We start from the raw sequence: 20,063 nt of genomic DNA, 5'->3' as shown, positions 1-20,063 counted from the left end.
ATCTACACAAATTCACAATTAATTGCTGTGACAAAAACTGTTCAGAATGACTTTATTCTGATGCTAGCATTGAACATACATGTAAATAACAATTATGAAAACTTCAAACAAAAGAGGGAGTTGAATGGTTACAAATATTTTAGAACTCCTACCAATATCTTTTTAAAGAGAAAAAGAGTCAGTCAGGAGAAAAGTCCTTGCAAGTTTAGAATTTTGAAAGCATCTTCTACATGAAGAAACTTACTAGAATGTCATAATTTCCTTCATAGTTTTTAACGTTGATGTTTAAAATTCCCTTTTATTTTTAAAAATGTCTATAAAAATAGAATGCTTTCCTTAATGTTTGCTACAATTGTCTTTTCTCCAGTGGATCCATGGCAACTATAACAGCAGAATTTATGCACTATTTTATACTTGATCATTTCTAAGAGAAAAGGTAACAACTTGCAATACCTACACTGCAGCCCTCATTCTGTTCCTACTGAAGCCAACAGCAAAACACRCAAGCTTCAAAAGAATTAGTGCACTTAAGCGATACTTAATATAGTAAGTCTATATTTGAGTTTCTTTCTTTGGAGATACTCAAACCTGTCTGGATGTGACCCTGCACAACATATTCCAAGTGTTCCTGCTTGAGCACGGGGATTCTACTAAATGATCTTTAGAGGTCCCTTCCAACCTCAACCATTCAGTGGTTCTGTAAATAGTATTTTCTATACTCTGACATGAGAACTTCAGAGGTTGGGTACCTCAGGGTTTTTTGTTTACTCGGGGAAGGAAGAGCAAATCTTTGATTTAGAATTTTGATTTAAGTACTGAGTAATAACACTAGAATAAGACGTTTTCACATTTAAGGTCTGACTTGCTTCTCTACTGCCTTTAAAGATAAATATTCATTATTGCAGAACTACTGTAAAAAACTAAGGTTTATAAATAGCTTCAGTATGAAAGAACATACAAGCATTTTACTTATTCAGGTAATATGCTTAAATAGTATGTTTTATTAAAATGGACACTGGCATTTTTTGTTAAGATACAAAAAAGCTGATATGCAAACTGAGCAAGTTAAAGCTGACTGATGTATGCACAAGTATGCACTTGTCAAACTCAAATTAAAGACAGCAATAGCTATTTCTTTGCAACTCATTAACAGCTTTTATTCATACAAACACTGTTAACAGTAAGAGATTATTTACTACCACTCAGAGTGTGTCCTAGTTTTAAACCAGGCATATCCCTCTATTCAGTCTCAGAATCAAGGTGCTCAAAAATATACAACCTTGAATCAAAGAAGCACTTAACTGCCAGCACCTAGACACAGAAGTAGTTCTGGTACCTACAAGTTACTTCAATATATAAGAGAAATCATTTATGGACAGTGCTTTGGTATCCCCTGGCACTTAGAAACCCAGAAATGGCCTTTCACAGCATTCCCTTACCTCACTGGGAAGCGCAATCAGTGTCACAACAGCAAGGTGCAAGGAGGCTAGAAGAGACTTCAGTACAGAAAAAGCTGCACATCTTTGTACATTGCATCAAATATGATGCTACTTCATAATCATTACTTCATAATCAGAGAACTGTAGAAAAATATATTCAGCAAATAGGATAGAAAATAACCACAATCTATTATCATTTTAAGAATTTGCACTAAAAATAAGGCAAAATAGAATAATAGTAGCAAAACAACTTAGGTTAAGATAACTTGATATTAGCTACAGTCTATTACCTACCACTAGCATTAAATAATTATTAAAAGCATCCATTTACAAAACAGCTGTGTTTTGTAACAGCTGTTAGAACATAGGAAGTACATCTGAATCCCAACTTTTTTTCAGCAATAATGTAACTTTACAACAAGCCTGTTTTACTAAAGAAAGCAGTCACTCCAGATTTTGATTTATTATACCAATGAAGAAAAAAGTGAGAGGTACACACTTATGGAAAAAGCCCAATTATTTGCCTGCTGGGGGAGAAAAAAAGAAAGTTAATATTGCTAGTAAGACTACCAAAACCCAAAATGTCGCAATATAGACCACTTTATTCCTTTCAAAAAGAAACCAATCTATTTCTATAATTGTTTAGTTTCTACTGAATAAAACTGGACAGAACTTCAATTTCATATCTTTTCAAATCAAATTTTAGAAGAAAATGTTGCTTTACTATTTATAGGAGAAAGGAATCTTTCTCTTCCCCAAGGTCAAACACTGGCTCATGGTCCTTTCTGACCCTTTTCCCCACCACGACTTCTCAACACTGATTCAAGACACCTTATCGTATGGGTGTTTCAGTAGACCAAGTAATTAGAAATGTCTGTATAGAATTGTCCATCTGATTTCCTATGTGCAAAAGCAAGATCAGTGATTTTTAGACAGAATACATTCTGAAATATAGTTTAACATGAGTTCTCCAAGAAGCTACATATATCTTCAGCTACAGTTGAAGTAAGAAAACATTAATGACATACAAGAATGCAACTAAATTAGACACGGAAGTATCAACACTCATGCTTTTCATTAGTACATATGATTTTGAGCTAGGAAACTAAATCAAGAAGTTGCACATTCAGAAATATTTTATGGAAGTCAGTAGGCAGTGTAAAAAGTTTTCTTCTTGGTTTTACCCACAGTATTTGGGAACCTGATAGGGTGTGCTACTAGTTTAAATAAAGCTTTTGTTTTCCTTGCTCTTTTTTGCGCTCTGGAGTCTGGCAGAAAACATTTGTGGGAGTTTAATGGCTTGTTCTGTCATTGCTTTTATTACACTCCATTCAAATGTACGTTAAATCTGTAGCTTGAACTCATAGGTGCTTGTTTTCCACTGGTTGACATCTGCATTGATCATGGTGCGCTCGGTGAAAGTGACCTCTCCTTCTGAATCAATGAGAATGACTGTGTTAGTCCTGAAACAAAAAGGTAGAAGGTTAAACCTTGTGTCTGTCACACATGTTCCTAAAGCCCTGCAACATCAGCCTGCCATTAACTCATTTCTCTTGACTGGATCACTGTGCTAAGCAGGACAGAAATCATGCAGGCAATTGCAAATGGACACTTTGTCTTGCTCTCACTCCACTGCTCTTTTCCTGTTGCACTTAAAGCCAAATACAAAACTGAATGCCTACAAAAAGTATGATAGAAAGATTTTTGTGGATGCCAAAGGCATTCAAGTCACATGTAGCATGAATTTACATTTTACCTGATGGCATGTACAAACTCATGGCTATTTACAACAGAATTCCAGCTTCATTTCTCCTGGAAGCTCAAGTCCATCATCAGACATCATTGTTATCACAGGACACCAATGTGGTAACAATAACTTCTGTCCTTTAGGATGTAATTAGTAAACAGGAAATTACTTCCATTAAAGCAGATTCTACTTGTGCATATCTACCACTGTTTCTGATTTTATATTTAATTGACCAGAGGAAAAACAGCAGTTTATGTAGAAAAAGCACTGACAGATGGCTGACAGGAAGTAAGAATTTTCTACCATCCTGACTTGGTAGCCTACAAGTCATTTCAGTTTCACATACAAAAACTGCTCAGCTTCCTAACAATATTGTGAGGTCTAATGAATAATCTCAATTCACTGAAAGCCTAAGAATGTAAGTGTATAGTTATAAACAGCAGGAAAGGTTTGAAATATATCATTAACGCACTAGTAAGAGACAAGAATTTCTTCCAAGTTATTCCAGAATACCTCTGTATCCTTTGAAACATACAACCTATGAAGCAAGAAGGAAACATTCATTTACAATTTTAATGCTTCTGTATACCAAAAGTAACTTTTTTGCATATATTTTAATCAAGATAAACTACATTTTTGCAGTGGTTTCTTTGCCAAAATGTAAACTTAGAAATACCAAAATGAGTTTCCTTCTTACCACTTTTTATCTATACAACAGGAATGCTGCAGTTGACTAATGCAGCCCCTGGCCGACAAAATCATTGGCAGTCCTTTAAAGCACAAATTCCCTATGAGCAGCAACTCCTTAACCTATCATTTTGACCTACTCAGGATTAAATGCAAGATGTATCTATTACTATAATCTTCTTACAGTTATGACAGAACAATCTGGGTAAGAAGTGAGAATATCTCAGAACAGCAGCACCAGTTAGGGGAAAATAAAAATGTTTTTTTGAACAAGAGTAATAAGTTTAATACATGAATATAAAGTGAAAGAAATAAGGAAGGGCAATATGGCTGAGGGAATTTCTGTACGGCTTGAAGAGAAATGAACGTGAGTAAACAAGAATAGTAACTTCAAAAAATAAACCAGAAATGGAACAGTAAAAATCCTTTGTAATTCAAACTTATATTATCTTGTCCTAGACAAATTAGAGCTGCCTACAGCTCCCAAATAAACCATAATGCAGCTAGTGCCAAGTTATTTAAGGCACCACAGTATAAGGAAACACTTTACTAAATTATGCTTGATTAATGAACTGAAAGCAGACACTAGAGAGTCAAAAATCACAGCAATAATGGGAGATGTGCTTTGATCCAGTACACAACCATTTCTGACTATGAAGTTTTACCTTGTTCCATATCCAGGGCATCGAACACACACAGCTGCATATTTGTTTAATAAAGGACGTATGTAATCCATCCCTTGGTCTTCAATTGCTGGATCTGGTAATTGACTGTATAAAAAATATATTTAACAAACATAACCCCCTCTTGCAATAAGCTGCTAGTTAAGTGAATAGTAACTAACAATCCTAACAGGAGTGTGAGTTTTGAGACTGCAGTATGAAGACCCAAGCTAAAATGACTTGTCAGTTCTTTTCCACAGAGAATCTTTCAAGGTCTTGAACTTCTGTCTCACTGTAAGATATTGTTCATATCTTGGCAGTTCTTTTCACCTTCATTGTTATTTCTTCCTTTCTGTATTCTACTTCCCCTAAGGTCTTGCATAAAACTTTCACGATCGAGTTATTTCAGGCACACTGTATAAGCAAACATTCTTCTAGTTATACCCCAGTTTTTTCTTTTGTGTTGAACAAAGATCTCTTCTTCCTGCAAGCTTATTTGGAATACCTGGAAGATATCTAGGACGGCCCTTAACATTTCTTGACAAGTATTTCTATCAAAGCTTGGAAGATACTTAGAAACAGGACCTACCATATACTGAAGTATATCAAACTTCATTTGCTGTAATTAAGTCAGTATCAGCACCCCACAGAGGAAATGCTAAGGTCACGGGGGTTACTGCAGCAGTGTTAAACTCCTAACATTTCAGTCAGATCACCAAAATATGGTCAAGTTTTCTACTTAAAAAGTGAAGATTAACTGGTCACATTGCATTTTAGGTAAATTCTTGATAATGTGTTCTTACGGCTCTTGATTATTCATCACTGTAAGGAGCTCCTGCACCAAGTCTTCTTTAGTAAGGTCTTGACTTCTCTTGATCACTTCTGTGAAAAGCTGCTTCCCATACTGAAGTTTCTTCCATGGTGTATCCAACAAAGAATTACTCAATCCATATGTTCCTATAAAGGGGAAAAAAGCTGATCTGTGAGGCAGGTTAAAATATGTAACCATACTATTCAATAAGCATATCTCTGCACAAGTTCACATGCATACTATGCAAAAAAAATCATAATTATCTTATCCTACACAGATTCAGGAAGAGAAATAAATGCTGTAAGTTTATCATGAACCTCACGATAATTTGCCTATTCACCCCATTGCCAAACTTCATTTTGCCTTAATTGTAAGAGGTCATTAAACTACGTATCAAATACTAAGTGATAAGTAGAGTCCCCATCTCGTTTAGTTTAAGAGCCTCCTTACCTAATAACTTAATGAAATAACTTGATAACTTAATGAACTTAGGCTTATGAAATAGCCTAACTTCTCAACAGTATTGGACTATCACTCTCAACAGTTTTATGATGGGGGAAAAACATCCCAATCCCCAACTTCACAGCATTTTTGCTCTAAGGTTACTAAAATTGTCTGAATCCTAGAGTTTAAAACCACTGTAATGCACACATGTGCAATCTGGTGAAGTAATGCCAGTAGGTTTTATTCCACAGCACATCATCAATAGAAACATTAGGGCATTACATAACCTAAACAGAAAATAACTTTTATAATCATGACAASATTGGTTTTATTTCCACAAAGTAACCTGATCTTTCAAGCTTTACATGTACCAGAATAACAGCAGTCTCTAATAAGACAATTATATGGTAAATTTTAGATTTAAAAGCAATAGTAAAGTGTTTACAAACCAGTCCCCCAAGGACCACTTCCAGCTGCATTCATTCTGAATAATTTTCAGAAGGATAAAATCAATTTAGAAAGGATGTTCTGGTGACTCAGTTTTATGGATATATTTCATACCTTTTAATGCAACCCAAATTGTTCCCCAGCTCATCTTTTTATCAGTAGATACACTATAAAACACATGGCCTAATCCTAGACCTGCGACCTGTATCAAACATTAGGCTGTGCTTAAGTATTCCTCTGTGCTAATATTCAGCAGTTTTATTCTAATCCATATTTGCAGTAATTTACTTTTAATCTGTTTTGAACATTACAAAAAAGCACAAAATTTTCAGCTTTTGCAGTCTTTTGTGATGCCCATTTTCTCATTACACCATTAAAGTAGTACTATTTTTCTACCTGCACAACACACAGGGACTTCATGCTCCAAGACAACACTAAAAACACGCTGCCACGTTTGTGCAGAGGCTTTAAAACTGCTATTAAACACAGTGCTCTTCTGGACAGTAGCTTGACAGCTATGGCCAGAAGCAATGAAGGAGACACTGCACTAGTTTTTCTAAACCCTGATCCTTAACATCTCTGTTAATCTGCATCTGTGTTCCCCAAGAAAAGCATGCCAGACTTCTGCAGAACCACCATCCAGCTCCATTTGGTAYGAAAGAAAAACAGATAGACAAGTGGCCAAAGCTTGTCCTAAATGTCTGGATCAAAATCTGTTTTGTGTTTGCTGTTATACAAAATCTAACAATGGTTTCTAGGGGTTTAGGCTATAATTGCTCCCGTAACTATTTGTCTATTGGCAATAACATTTTGACAGTTAACAGAAGCAAACAAAATAAGCCATCACCATCAACATATTCTTTGTAGCAACTGTTGTCAAGCACCTGTGCTGCTCAGCGTCCTGTGCATCCCTGTCCATTTAAAAGGACTTTTCAGTAACAATTTCTGGAGTACTGCTTTGTGGAATCAGACAGCAAAGAGCTATATTTTACGTATTTTAATTCAATCTGCCTGAAAACAAATTAAAGAGGGTTTTCCCTGTCTTTTAAAACCAACTGCCTTTATGGAAGCATAGTCTCAATGTCTCTAACATTGCAGGGAAAGGAGAGCTCTGTCCAGCCTACAAATATTTGCAAGTCACACTCTTCAAGGCAGTCATTTTCCTTAGGTAACATCCCACTATCATATAGGTACAGCAATATAGARCTTGTTTATAGAAGCTTTTTACCAATTAGTTATTCTTTAGGGAAAACAGTAAGTTCTTAAAGGAATTTAAGGACATTATGCTTACTTTTTAAGAATGCAATGGAAAAGTAGGGAAGACAATACACATTTAAACTAAAACACTAGAAAAATACAGCTACATTCCAACTCCTTTGAAGCAACATTGTAAAGCAATATTCAGACCTTTCTGAAATCATCCTACCAGGCTTTAAGAAAACAGGCTCTGGTTCTCCTCTGTTTCCATAGTAGCAAATTACATCTCCTTTGGTAGTACTGAAAAACATAAATAAGGTCTCCTTGAAAACATCAGCTTCTGTAATTCTAACTTCATGCAGTCTTTAAACACATCAGGATGGTTGCCCAACTATTGCTACAGGATTCCGCAGTCTAGAGATTGATGAGTTGCATTGCTGTCCTCTCAAAATACAATAGTAGCTGTACCACTATCAAATGGCATGTATGATTTTAATACAGCACTAAAAATCCCGAACTACTCCATGGAAAGCAACCCAGCTCAGGGAAAAACCTGTATGCTTTAAATGAGCAGAGAAGCACTCTTTCCCTCTCAACATAAAGAGAATAATTCACGCAAGTAACATTTTCCATTATCTATTTTAAATCCCTTTTTGGCCACTGTAGCTGTTTCATTTGACAGAAGTAAATTTTAGGTCCACTTACTGAAGTGTAGTGGGACATGGAATGGATGTCATTATGACAGTCACGTATCTTTAGACTGTTTTCTATTAACTAATACAATGTAATTGAATCTTTAAGCTAACTGCAGTTGTCTGTAGCTTTCTCCTGCATTCACACTTGAGCAGAAGGGATTTGAGAGATAGTTCCAGACAGGAATTCAAGGACAGCTTCCAAAACAGCAAATAACTGTTGCCTGCAAGAGATGGAATCAGCATATCTGCATTGCATGTAGGTTTCCCCCAACCAAAAGAGGGTTTTTAAAACAGCCTCACAGACGTCGGCAACATAGCAGACAGTCAATTGAAAAGAAAATCAAGTCTAAAATTTGGTGTCTTTTGGGAAAGAAACAGAAATCATGAATTGCCATTAGATGGCTCACTCTTAACATCCAATCCTGCTAACATACAGTAGTGAGTCCTCAAACTGCTATCACTTCATTTGCTAGGACACAGCCGTRAGATCACATAATTCTTGATTTCACTCTAGTGACATACTTATTTACAGTGGGGAAAAAAAGCATTTTAGTCACCCAACACTTGGACTTTAGTCCAGCTTTTAATTTACTGTCCATGCAAGTCTCAACCTGCAGTTCCTGCGACAGTAGATGGTCTTTGGATAAAAAGAAAACACTGCAAGCTCACAGTTAAGACTGAATTTACATTGAGCAACACTGAACAATAGAGAAACCATTTTCAGTTCCTTTTCCTAGGGGATAAAGACTTATCTGATTTGATGCACATGAGTCTATGTAGAAAGCAATCTCATTAATCATRTGCTGGAAGTTAAATTGCTGTGCTTAAGTTAACATCTGCTACCTCAGTTAGCATCTGAACATTAATTACAAGCAAACAGTTCTTTATTTAGCTGATTATATTCTTCTCAAAGAAGCATTCTGAAAAACATTTTGCAGCTTCTTCCTCAAGCCAGTCAAAAAAGGGGAAATTCTAATTCACTCATAAGACAGAAAAAGCCAAGAACAGAATACAAAGATGAGAAAACCTTCCTCTCCTCCTTAAGTTACTCTTAAATACACTGTAAGACAAAGCATGGTATTTTTTCCAATGAATATGAGAACATACTGTTGACTAGAGATGGGAAAACAAGATTATGAGCAATGAAATTCCCTTCCATTTCTTGAGGAAGTTTCAGGTATAAAGTTCTGAAATCAAAATTAAACAGAAAAATGGTGTACAATTTGTTTACTAACAGAAAACAAAGTTTTTCTGTGATGCACTGTTTCTGAAGCATTTGCTAGAGAGCAGTATAACACAAGACCAGTAAGAATTAGTGTTCAAAATTGCCAAAAATCACTTGGATCATTTAGAAGTTCCCTGAAGATCTTTAAAAMACACATTAGTAACAATAAGCACACTGTAAACATGTTATGTATTAAACAAGTAAARCAAATTCATTAAGGTAATTAATTGTGCTTTCATTTAGGACAACAGCAATCCCAAAGACTGCTTTAACAGTGCATTGAATACCCGCTCCCAGTTTCCAAACCTGTAACTGTTGGAGAAGGGCTACCAAGAGAAAACCCCAGAGCAGTTCTCATCACAGAGGAGTCAAAAGGCAGAGTCTGAGGAGGATGAGGAAGCTGCCCAAGCAAGCCCTTGAACACAGCTATAAGGTAAGACTTGTCTAAGAAGCAATCTCATGCTGAATAAGTAGTCACTACTGACTTCCTTTTCAATAGCTTTTTATGTGAAAATATCATCTACCATCTGTTTCAGGCTCTTGTAACTGAGAAAATCAGTAATCAGATCCCTTGAAGTTAATGAAAAGAATGGGAATACATACACACCCTGGGGTCGCTAATTTGGGACATCTGTATCTCACTGCTTCTACATTCCACATGCCCCCAGATGTGCTTTTTCTATTACACATATTTCCATTAGAAAGCTGTTGTGGTCTGATAAGGGAAATTTTTGTCAGAGAGACTGAAACCTTCCAAGGGAGTTTGAAAGTGGGTGTACTTCCAAAATTGAGTTCAATGCACCAGTCTGTTCCTCCTCCCATTACTATTTAGCTCTGCCTGTTTTTTTCCTACCATTCACAGCTTCTCAGTACTGAACTCCAAGGCAGAGCTAACATGAAGAGTCACTACAAACTAGATCCCAGCAATAGCATCAAATCCCCTCCTGATACACAAAGGTATCAATTTTGCTGGAAAAGTGATAAAGGAATGAAGTGATGACAATAAGATCCAGCAGACTTTTTTTAAAGCTCAACTTAAATCAAGTTTCCACTTCCACACTTAAGGGATCACCTTACTGATTCTCTTTCATTTTCTTTTCCTGCTAATATTGATCCTTCTCATAAGTCACAGCTTGTCAGCCAAATTTTGAGGTTGCACTACCTTAACTGCTGATAAATTCTGTGTGGATGAACTATATGATCAAGAACAGCTTGTCTACCTACAGTAGACATTAAATTAAGCTAAATATTCAGTAAAAAATCTGACAGCTGAAAAATACTCATAAAATGAGGATAAAGAGGTTTATAATTATACAGATGTGCAGATGCATCCATATTTGAGAAAGATATGTAGCCAAGGTTTTGTCATCTTCAAAACAAAGATAGTCTTCAGGGAAAGACAAAAAGAGTGATTATGGCCTATTAGAGAAGCTGCATAGTTTTGCAGGAAGCAGTGATTAGAATTAGATAACCTTAAGAAGAAAAACAATCTTAAGACTAGAATAACAGTAGGCCCTTATATGCCAATAGCAAAAAAAGATAAGCCCTAGCTTTAGTTTGTGACAGGCTGGTACATTGCTTAACTTCTGTGCTAACACCTATATATAATGTACTTCACTGCTGTTACCTTTCTTCTTTTAGTATTTAAACTATGATGTTTTGTAGACTTACTTCAAGTCAGCTGCTAATAAGTTAAATCCATTGTAAAGATGTCCTTCTACTGAAACGTTCTTCAAGTAAGAATAGCTGTCCAGATCTGAAGTCAAGAAGTTTGCTACAAGAGCACCTAAGAAAGAAGTACATAGAGCAACTTGGACACATGAACTCACTATTCTGGCAGGGTTGGTGAAGTAGTGATACAAACGTTTCCTGCTACCAATGCCATTATTGTAARTGGAAAAGAACCTTTAAAATCTTAAGTTTTAAGGTATAAGGCTTAAGGTTTAAGGTATAAGGCTTAAAAACTTGATTTTTATTTTGAGAAAGAACTCAAGAGCTCAGTTGTACAGCAGTCACATTTATCAACTCCACTTTACTTGATGTACTCTTCCTTTCCTCCCACCTTGCTAAACTTGCTCCTGTCTTGCTTGTTCCCTTATATATAACCCTACAATGATACAGGTGTCATAGTCCATTTGTTTCCATGTAACATCACATTTTACCCCTGCAATATATTTCCACTGCAGTCCCACACAGCTATAGACAGACCCCTTTTTATTTTAAAAACAGATGTGCTCTTTCAGAAGTGTTTCTTCAGTTTCACCACTGATTCATCACTGTGAGAACAAACTATTAGGATCCTTTAGCCTAATCTTCAGCACAGCCTAAATTGCAACATCATCTTTTTTTGAACAAGAACATACACACTTTTAAAAAAAATCTAGTGAAATATAAAAAGTGAAGAAAATCTAACTCAATCCTTGTCCATTTTTTCAGCGTTAATTATAATCAACATTAAGAAAAAACTGATGTTCCATTTCTTGTCTGGATATAACCACTTCAATTCATTTTATTTTTGCCTGTTTGATTGAAATGTCCTTACCCAAGTAAGGCTTCTCACACAGGTACATAGCCCAATCAGTTAACATCATTGTTGTCTAATAAAATGGTTTAAATTTTATATTAATATTGCAATCATTTTATTTTACTGGGACACCAAGACTTGTCTATATCCTTTTTCCTTTTTCTAATATTTCATACCTCTTCCTTTTGCATTTTTGTCAATCTTTGGCTGCATATAGTTTGTCAGGGCTGCCATCTTGCCTTTCTTACTGATTCCTAGCCATGTCCCACCTTCTTTTCCTTCCTCCATATCCAGACCTAGAAGACCAAAAGTTAAAATATTTCACTCATTTTTCAAAAACCTTAAGTTTACTTTCTTAATGAAGTCTTAAGTCTTAATAGAGCTGAATGAAATCAATAGGTACAGGAATGTAAAGGAGGCAAACAACCCAACACAATTCTGCACTAGCTAATACTTTCAAAGACACAGGAAAAAAATGAGAAAGAACAAGCAGATTAAATTTAAAAATGAGATGTGCCAATATGCTAACATAGCCATAATCTTTAGGTAGACTCAGAAAATACATTAATTCAAGGGCAAATACCTGAGAAGATTGACTTTAAATTATTCTATTTAATTTTTTCCAGAAATATTAAAGTAMCAGTTAATTAGGTAACTAATAAAAACCTTTGGCTTAGAAAATAGTTTGCGTTACTAAGTCAAAAAGCACTATCACAGCATAAGTTTTTTTAAAAACATATTTGCAATAAGCTCATGTTAAACACCAGATATTTAATGGAAAAAGGGATATGTTTCTCTACAAATATGCATATTGCTGCAAAACTTTTAATTCTGAATCAGAATGTCAGAAGATAGATTTCATTAAAGGACTAAGCCAACATTTTTGGACCCCTATTCAGACACTTTCCTCAGGATCCAAAACCCCAATATCAAGTTTGGTCATATGAGATCTTTAAAAAAAACACTTCAGCACCAGTGTTCACCTTAACCGTGGAGTACACAGAATATATACAGCTACACTGGCCAGTGTCCAATAACTAACAAAAATTCCTGCTTTGAAATTTGTTGTAAGAAAAAATATTTTTCAATGTTAAATCAAAGAATAAATTTGACTTTTCTGATTTGTTTGAAAACATCATCAAGAGGGACCAGTAAAAAGGTACTTTCAGATAGACCCCTGAACATAGAAAACACCAGTTTCTTACCCTACACATACCCAAAACTGATGCTAAAGCTTAAAGCTTTTCAGATTTCAGGATAGCAATAAGTCTTGTTTGTTTTGCTTTAAACTCACTACGTAACAGGGTAAACAGTGTCTAGATGGCCAGAAATCTGAAACATCAGCCCAAATTTCAGAAACAAGGAAGCTGCAGGGCAGTGGGAATAATTTATCCTCACTGTCCTCTCTGCCAGTGACAGTAACACAGTCTACGCAAAGGCAGAATCTGGTATTTAAAACAATGCTTTGTCTTCTAGTGCTTCAATTTTGTCTCTGAGAAAATGAAGAAATATTAGTTATACTTAAGTGAACATATAAAGACAGATTCTCTCCTAAAGAGGAAGAAACAGTTGGTTTWCTAGTAGATCAATAACTAAAGCTACTCTGTAGTCTATGAATTACTAATTAAAACAAAAAAAAGAGAAAAAGTTTCATGAAGCTCAGCTTAACAGTTTTAACTGACTAAACACAATGAGCATGTACARTAATTCTAATAAGTGTTTTACTGCATCTAAAAAAGATGAAGCAGCTAGCTGTGATTTAGTACATTTCCAYTGCACTGCTTGGATTGAAGTTAATTAAAAAACACAATACTGAAAACATTCAAGTCCCTTGGTACCTACCTCCCCAGAACAAACTAACGATGCCACAATGTTACCAAATAGCTTCAAGGATTTTTTTTTCCCTAGATCTTAAAACAAAAATAACACAACAGCAATACAATTCATGTCAAATTTCATTAAATATTTTCCCCAGAAGTATGAGGAATATTTTTTACACTTACATTTTTGCATATCTACTGATTCCTTTATAAATTATATTAAAAACAAGCCGAAAAAAGTTACAAAATAGTTACATACCACTAAGGATTTCATTGCTGCTGTCCCAAAAATCTGCTGACTTGGATGGTCTATGGTAAAATTCATCTCTATTAGCTGCTAGAATAAGCCTGCAAAACACAGGAGCAGAAAGATACTATTACATAAAAATAGATATTCCACAGTTGAGGCAGGAACAGAAACCAACTCTTCAAACAGCATTACTTCATTTGAAGAATGAGTATCACTGTATAGCACCAGTTTAATCAAAAAGAATAATTTAAGGTTACCTGTAAAATACAGGTAAAAATGAATTAACTACATTTTATATATATATATATAAATGGATAATGGACACTTTAGAATCAATCTTTATTCTTTATTCATTTACTTCCTGATCATATATTATAGTGTATGTTCTTAACTCAGCTTCCACAGGCCTGTAACTTTTTTCTTGTAATGACACTGACCAAGGAGAAGATCTARCTATGAACTTAATGAATTTCAAGATTTCTGTCATGAGTCATTCAGAGTCCGCAGACACATTTTCATACAATCCCACTATACCACGCTGTGGTTAAAGATCAGTCCAACAGAGCTTCCTGCACATCAGTACCCATCAAGTGACTCATTTTTCTTTTTGTTGCTAGATTGTGAATGCGCCCCGTTCTATCCAACCATATTATTATTTAATTTTAATTAAGTTTTGTGTCTTACAGAAACCTACAGGTTTCCATGATCAGTTTCCTCCAACTGTCTTCACTTCACTATGTGTCTTCACATTGTCTTCACTATCAGTTCTTCCTACCAGCTGCATGTTCATTACACACCAAATGCACTGCTGTAAAAAGGAAACTAGGCCATACACTTTTCATTCTAATTTTTCAATCACACAACACAAGGGAATCAGTTCCTGTGAAATCTCATTACTTAGCATTCAAATGTACTGACACTTTCTAATAAGTTTCTGGACCTTTCCTGAAAACTCTTCTCTTCATTAATGCAATACTTTAAGTCACGATCGTTMATTACCAGTTTCTTTTAAAAAATACCACCTCTGGAGAACAAAGAATGCTAACATTTCAGTGATATCCTTACTGTAGGGGAAAATGCTTAGCACYGTACCCAATGAAAACAGTATCTGCTGAATGTACAGAGTACATACAGATTATGTACATTTTCCTCTTTCCAATGAGAAAAACTATATTTTTCCTTTTTTAGATTCAGCTTTGATTTTTCTAGTCTTAAATTACACACTCAACTAGTTTGCTGAATTTCTTTTGCCTTGTTCAAATAGTCCTCCATGTACAAGTAGTATCTTCCATTTGCATATTATGTAAACATCCATACCTTTCAAAAATAATTTGGCTGAAACAGGTCAGTTCTCTTCCTGAAGTTCTAACTGAATTTTGCTTTCAAAAATGCTAGACATGAAACCACCATTTCTTTATATAAACTCCAAATACTAAATATTAAATGAAGCCATTCCTGATAGAACCTTCCCTACCCCAAATTCACTATACAYTTTAAAGTCTTGTAAAAAAAGATTGCTACAATTAAAACATCTTAATTGTCTTTTATGAAACAATCATACTGAGGGGGAAAAAGAACAATATTAAATGAGAAATTGCAAAAGACCTTTTTCATAGCTTAGATACTTAGCTTTATTAGGATTTACGTACTAAGATTTATCTTAATGTTGAGGCAAAGGGATTAGAACAGGAGAAGTTATTCTACTAGTTTCCTGCAATAAAATTCACTTCCATAAAAATGTTATGTGATTACAGCTTTGAAGTTTGCAAGCTGTATTTATTCATAAGACAGTAGAGTTAGGAAAGAGATGTACAGGTAGTACATTACTTTTGACAGTAATGGACTGTAGTAAAGCATTTGGTACAATGCACTAAACTTTTCTATGAATATACCTGCAGAGAGAAGACTCGGGATGAAGAAAGGTCCAAAGCAAGGGGCAAGGACGCAGATTCATTATGTACTACAAAGATTAACTGTAAGGTTTTTGGGTAATACAATTCATTTTGATTCATTTGATTAATTTTTGATTAATAAAGGTTGATTTAATAACAATAAATGTTATTGATACAGTGCTCTAACTGGCACACGTACTGCTGCAGATAATCTACCAGGATGCAAAAATTTCCTGAGCATCATGAGGAGCATGTTTATTGCTTGAGAATGTATATTGTCTATAAGAATGTGGCCTAAGATACTCAGTTGGTCTTTCAACTTTTAAGGATCATTTAGRCATGCTTTTAACTAGGGAAACAAGGTCACTAGTCTGAAAGAATGGCTGATTTGARATATTTATCTCAGAGGTCTGGAACAAGTTACTGCTTAACAGAAGGCAGAGGAAAGTTACTGGACAAATACTGATATTTATGCGTCTCAAGACATAGTCAATACCAACAACATACATAAACACAAGAAGTAATGAACAGTAAAGTCTTTTTAGAAGTCTGGAGTGGTGTCTTTATTACATACTGTATATGTTTAGATACATACTTTGGATATAAAGTTCTAAGGTTCTTTTTTCCATAGGAAGTTTGCCTGTGAAATAGACTGTTCAGAATCAATACAAACTTACCTAAAGGCATCTGAAACTGACATTTGAGTTTCAATTATCACTGACTACAGCTRAAATGAAATTGTATAAGAAAGGTTATGGAAATACATCTGTTAACTAGAAGCATCTTTACCTGTAGGCATTTTTGGAAGCTGGTCGAGGGTCAAATTTGAACAGAATGATGCACATTGAGGGACTGCTGGTTAGTTCTTGCTTCTTCCAGAAAGACTCAGTGCAAGGTCATTCTGTAATGGCCTGAGAAGATAAAGATTACATATTATACTATGAAGTATAAAAAAGCACTTCTATACTGAARCTTAGAGATTAAAATGTTCTCATTAAGAGCTCTCAACATTTAAAAATAGACTTAAATACATTTGCTTCAGTTAAAGGCTTTCTATACAAAAATCTTACTGCTAAGCATGATGCTTGAATAATTCAGGATTTTAAAAGAGAAACAAGACAAGGAGAAAGATGAGAGCACAARCATACACAAAAGACTTTATATTCTACTTTGCTAACAAGATGGTACAACTACATTTTTTTCCAGCCTTAAATAAGATAAAACTTTTTTTTGGTAAAAAAAGTCTTCAAACTGTCACAGAAGCTAAGGAATATGTGTAAGAGCAAAAGTGTAATGGAAGACAACTCTAAGCCTATATATAAAAGTATTCTGGATTAAGTTACTACTAGGATCAAGGGAAAAAGTGTAACTGCTTACTGCAAGCAAAAATATCAGGTACAAATAAAAATAAGAGAAACCAGAGTATATATCTCAATGATCAGTCTCCAGCATTTGCAGTACACTGTTTAAAATTCTGGCCACATTAAGATATGGCAGATGTTCTTCCTAGTTTAAAAATCACATTAAGGCTCTCTTTTTTTTTTTTTTTCTGTGCTGTCCTAATGAAAGCTGCAGCCTGATTTTCACTTTTTGTCCCTGCTGAAGCATTTACAAAAATGTTTTCAGTCAACCATGAATAAGCAGGTTCCACTGCTACAAAAAGCTAGTCCTATGCAACTGTTTTCAAGGGCGAAGAAGAAGGTTGGTGAATGACAAAAACGAGTGCCACAACTTTAAGACCACCTGAGCAACCCAGTAACAAAAGCAAATTTTGTACAAAAGAGAACGTTTACATATCTGTGATTGAAAGTCAGACTTTTTTTAATCTTTAAGAGACAGCAGGAACTTGGCTACATGTCGCAATACCAGAAGCAGAGCTACAAGTAGAGCATTTACACAGATTTCTAATTAGCAGCCTGCCAGTAGCTCCTGGCTCTTGTTAAGTCACAGTTCAGCACTACAGCTAGCTTGCTGCCACAGCACAGATTGTCTTCCAGTCACTAATATTCTGCAGAGAATCCTCCACCCCAGCCAACAAAATAATTCAGAAGAGACACAACACTCCTGATACTTGCAGCAATTTTCTTTTGCCTTGACAGGCATGTGCATGTGGGCGTGCAGGTATGTGTGCATGAAACCAAGTATTTTAATTTCTCTCTTGTGACAAGAATCCCCTTCTCAAGATATGACTTAAAAGTCTAGCAGATGAGCACAGCAAGAGYTACCCAAATGGTTTTCTATTTAACAGGTGACACAACAAGGCATTTGGAAAACATAATTAAGTCACATTAATTCTTCTCCTTCGTCAAGTCACTCTCAAAATATTCAGTTTAGAGATGAATATTAAATTGTAAATGCAAGCTTGACTTAGATAATTGATTTAGTAGCCACAAGTTTAAAGACACATAGACAGCAACTTTTTTGGAAAATCATTAAAATCTTAAGGCATCATCACACTTCTGAGAGTCCTCTTGGGAGAGTCTCACTAGACTGCAGTCACATTGGACTTGCACAATCAAACATCAGAAAACTTGGATAAGAATAAGCATCCATCTGTTCCCTCCTTTCACATCAACTCTTAAAAATAATGTTAGGTCAATGTAACAGTCCCCACTGAAAGTACTGTGCACATATTTCCTAGAGCAATAACCACTTTACACTGTGAAGTACAGTGCCATTGCTTTAACTGAAGCATAAAACAATTAGAAATAGTTTTAAAACCCTTTCCACTCACTTTTTAACTTAAGCTTCTGAGGCCATCTAAAACACCTCCTGCAGGCAATATCCTACTTTGGTTTCTTGAATCASAGGGGCATTCCTTTTGCTGCTTAAATACCCAAAGTTTTCTACATTCATTCTACATCAAGTCCCGGACAGGTCCCTATTACACACTTGCCATTCCAACAGCTTAACAGATGAGCTACGCAGCTAGCTCTACAAATGTGTGGCATCAATAAGTACAGAAAATGTTCAATTAAGAGATTAAACTCCCAAATAAACTTTACAGGACTGTGAAGTTCTGCTTAAGGTTGGGGCAAACAAGAGCCACCCATCCTCACTGAGTTATGCAAGCTTCTTAAAGTAGTTACTGTTTACAGAATTTATTGCACAAACAGAAGAATTTTCTTCAGGAAAGGAATCTTTTTGCTTAAATCATTATTGCCTGGTGACCAAGTTAGGAGAAAAGAGATCTTTCAACCCACCAGACATACTGCAATAAATATCAAGCTAAACAAAAAGATTTATTTTAGCTGACTGATTGCTATTGCTCAATCCTTCCTCTCAGACAGTTCCATAGCTAAATTAAATTGGCACTCAGTCCTTGAGAGCACCTTGACTGACCATAAAACTGAGAGGGGGAAGCATGTCAATGAATGACATTGTCCAGCAGCCCGCTCAACTCTGGGCAAAAAGAAATATCCTCCCTCCCTTCTCCAATGCCAAGGCAGAGAGGAATGGGGGAATGTTCTGTGGAAGGTGAATTGATGGAGTTTTTTTCCTTACCACCCCCTCTCTTCCCTTATTCCTCAAGGGCAAAAAGGTTCCAGGCTGGATGCATCAGCCGTACTAAGGATGCAGTTAGTCGCTCTGCAAGGAAAGAACTTTCTGTTAATAAGAGGCATATTCAACAYTTAGGAAAACTAAACCTGCTAACAGCATTTCAAGAAAGCACTTGTTTTGTGTTAGTCACATTTTTCAGGCATACAAAGAACACATTAGGACATCAATTGCTGTCACCTCCATTTTTACCAAAACCAAGTTTATCATACTCTAAGATGTTTGAACTTAATCAGATGTGAATTTTAGAGTTTATATCCTCTCCATTTCTGCAAATCTGCAGTCTACAGGAAAAGTTAACTGTTCCTCTTTAAACCTGAAAGCTGCCATAACCAAGCATTTTCCAATGACTTATCTAAAACACAGTTTGAAAAGAAACAGAATCAATAATGCAAAACTCTGCCAAAAAACAGCTGCAACACAAGTCTGACCCTAAATATGGCTCTGAAAAATCATACTGCAAAATCTTCCATGAAAGTCCTTGAAAAATAGGCAAATGATGTTTACTAAAAATAAAGAACAGCTTTACTGGTCTTCAGGAAATGCACCAAAATGTTTTCCCCCCAAAGATCTAAATTGATCAGTCTCCTGCCCGTTTGTTGAGCAACCTGTTATAAAAATGAGATATTAACCTACTATTCAGCTTACTAAGCAGTTCCATTTTA

At 35.4% G+C, this 20,063-nt stretch overlaps 1 protein-coding gene across 2 annotated transcripts; it reads right to left on the bottom strand.

Annotated features, from left to right (window-relative positions):
- Positions 1–1,119: 1,119 nt before the first annotated feature.
- Positions 1,120–19,436, bottom strand: TANGO2 (transport and golgi organization 2 homolog). 2 transcript variants are annotated; one of them, XM_026037689.1, is made up of 9 exons: positions 19,345–19,436; positions 16,630–16,751; positions 13,958–14,046; positions 12,055–12,174; positions 11,026–11,140; positions 7,664–7,734; positions 5,339–5,492; positions 4,539–4,643; positions 1,120–2,902 (listed from the first exon to the last, which is right to left on the bottom strand). In XM_026037689.1, exons 2-9 carry the CDS (start codon positions 16,683–16,685, stop codon positions 2,782–2,784), a joined length of 831 nt encoding a protein of 276 aa, XP_025893474.1. In that variant the 5' UTR covers positions 16,686–16,751; positions 19,345–19,436; the 3' UTR covers positions 1,120–2,781. The 2 variants fall into 2 exon arrangements, with proteins under 2 accessions (XP_025893474.1, XP_025893475.1); XM_026037690.1 differs by lacking the exons at positions 1,120–2,902; positions 4,539–4,643 and having other exon boundaries at positions 5,403–5,492; positions 7,645–7,734.
- Between the last annotated feature and the right edge of the window lie 627 nt (positions 19,437–20,063).

Source organism: Nothoprocta perdicaria, unplaced genomic scaffold, assembly GCF_003342845.1.
Source record: "Nothoprocta perdicaria isolate Ctin4 unplaced genomic scaffold, notPer1 scaffold_2, whole genome shotgun sequence".
Lineage (NCBI taxonomy): Eukaryota > Metazoa > Chordata > Aves > Tinamiformes > Tinamidae > Nothoprocta > Nothoprocta perdicaria.
Note: the sequence above shows the minus strand (reverse complement) of the source record. Positions and strands in the feature narration are given on the sequence as shown.

What these genes read in the sequence shown, in the direction of transcription:
- TANGO2 (XM_026037689.1), bottom strand. Translation starts at nt 16,685, where the DNA reads ATGTGCATCATTCTGTTCAAATTTGACCCTCGACCAGCTTCCAAAAAT. An exon ending in CAGCAATGAAATCCTTAGTG is followed by an intron (nt 12,175 to 13,957) that starts GTATGTAACTAT and finishes TTGGTCTTCTAG; the next exon opens with GTCTGGATATGGAGGAAGGA. An exon ending in CAAAAATGCAAAAGGAAGAG is followed by an intron (nt 11,141 to 12,054) that starts GTATGAAATATT and finishes CTTCTTTCTTAG; the next exon opens with GTGCTCTTGTAGCAAACTTC.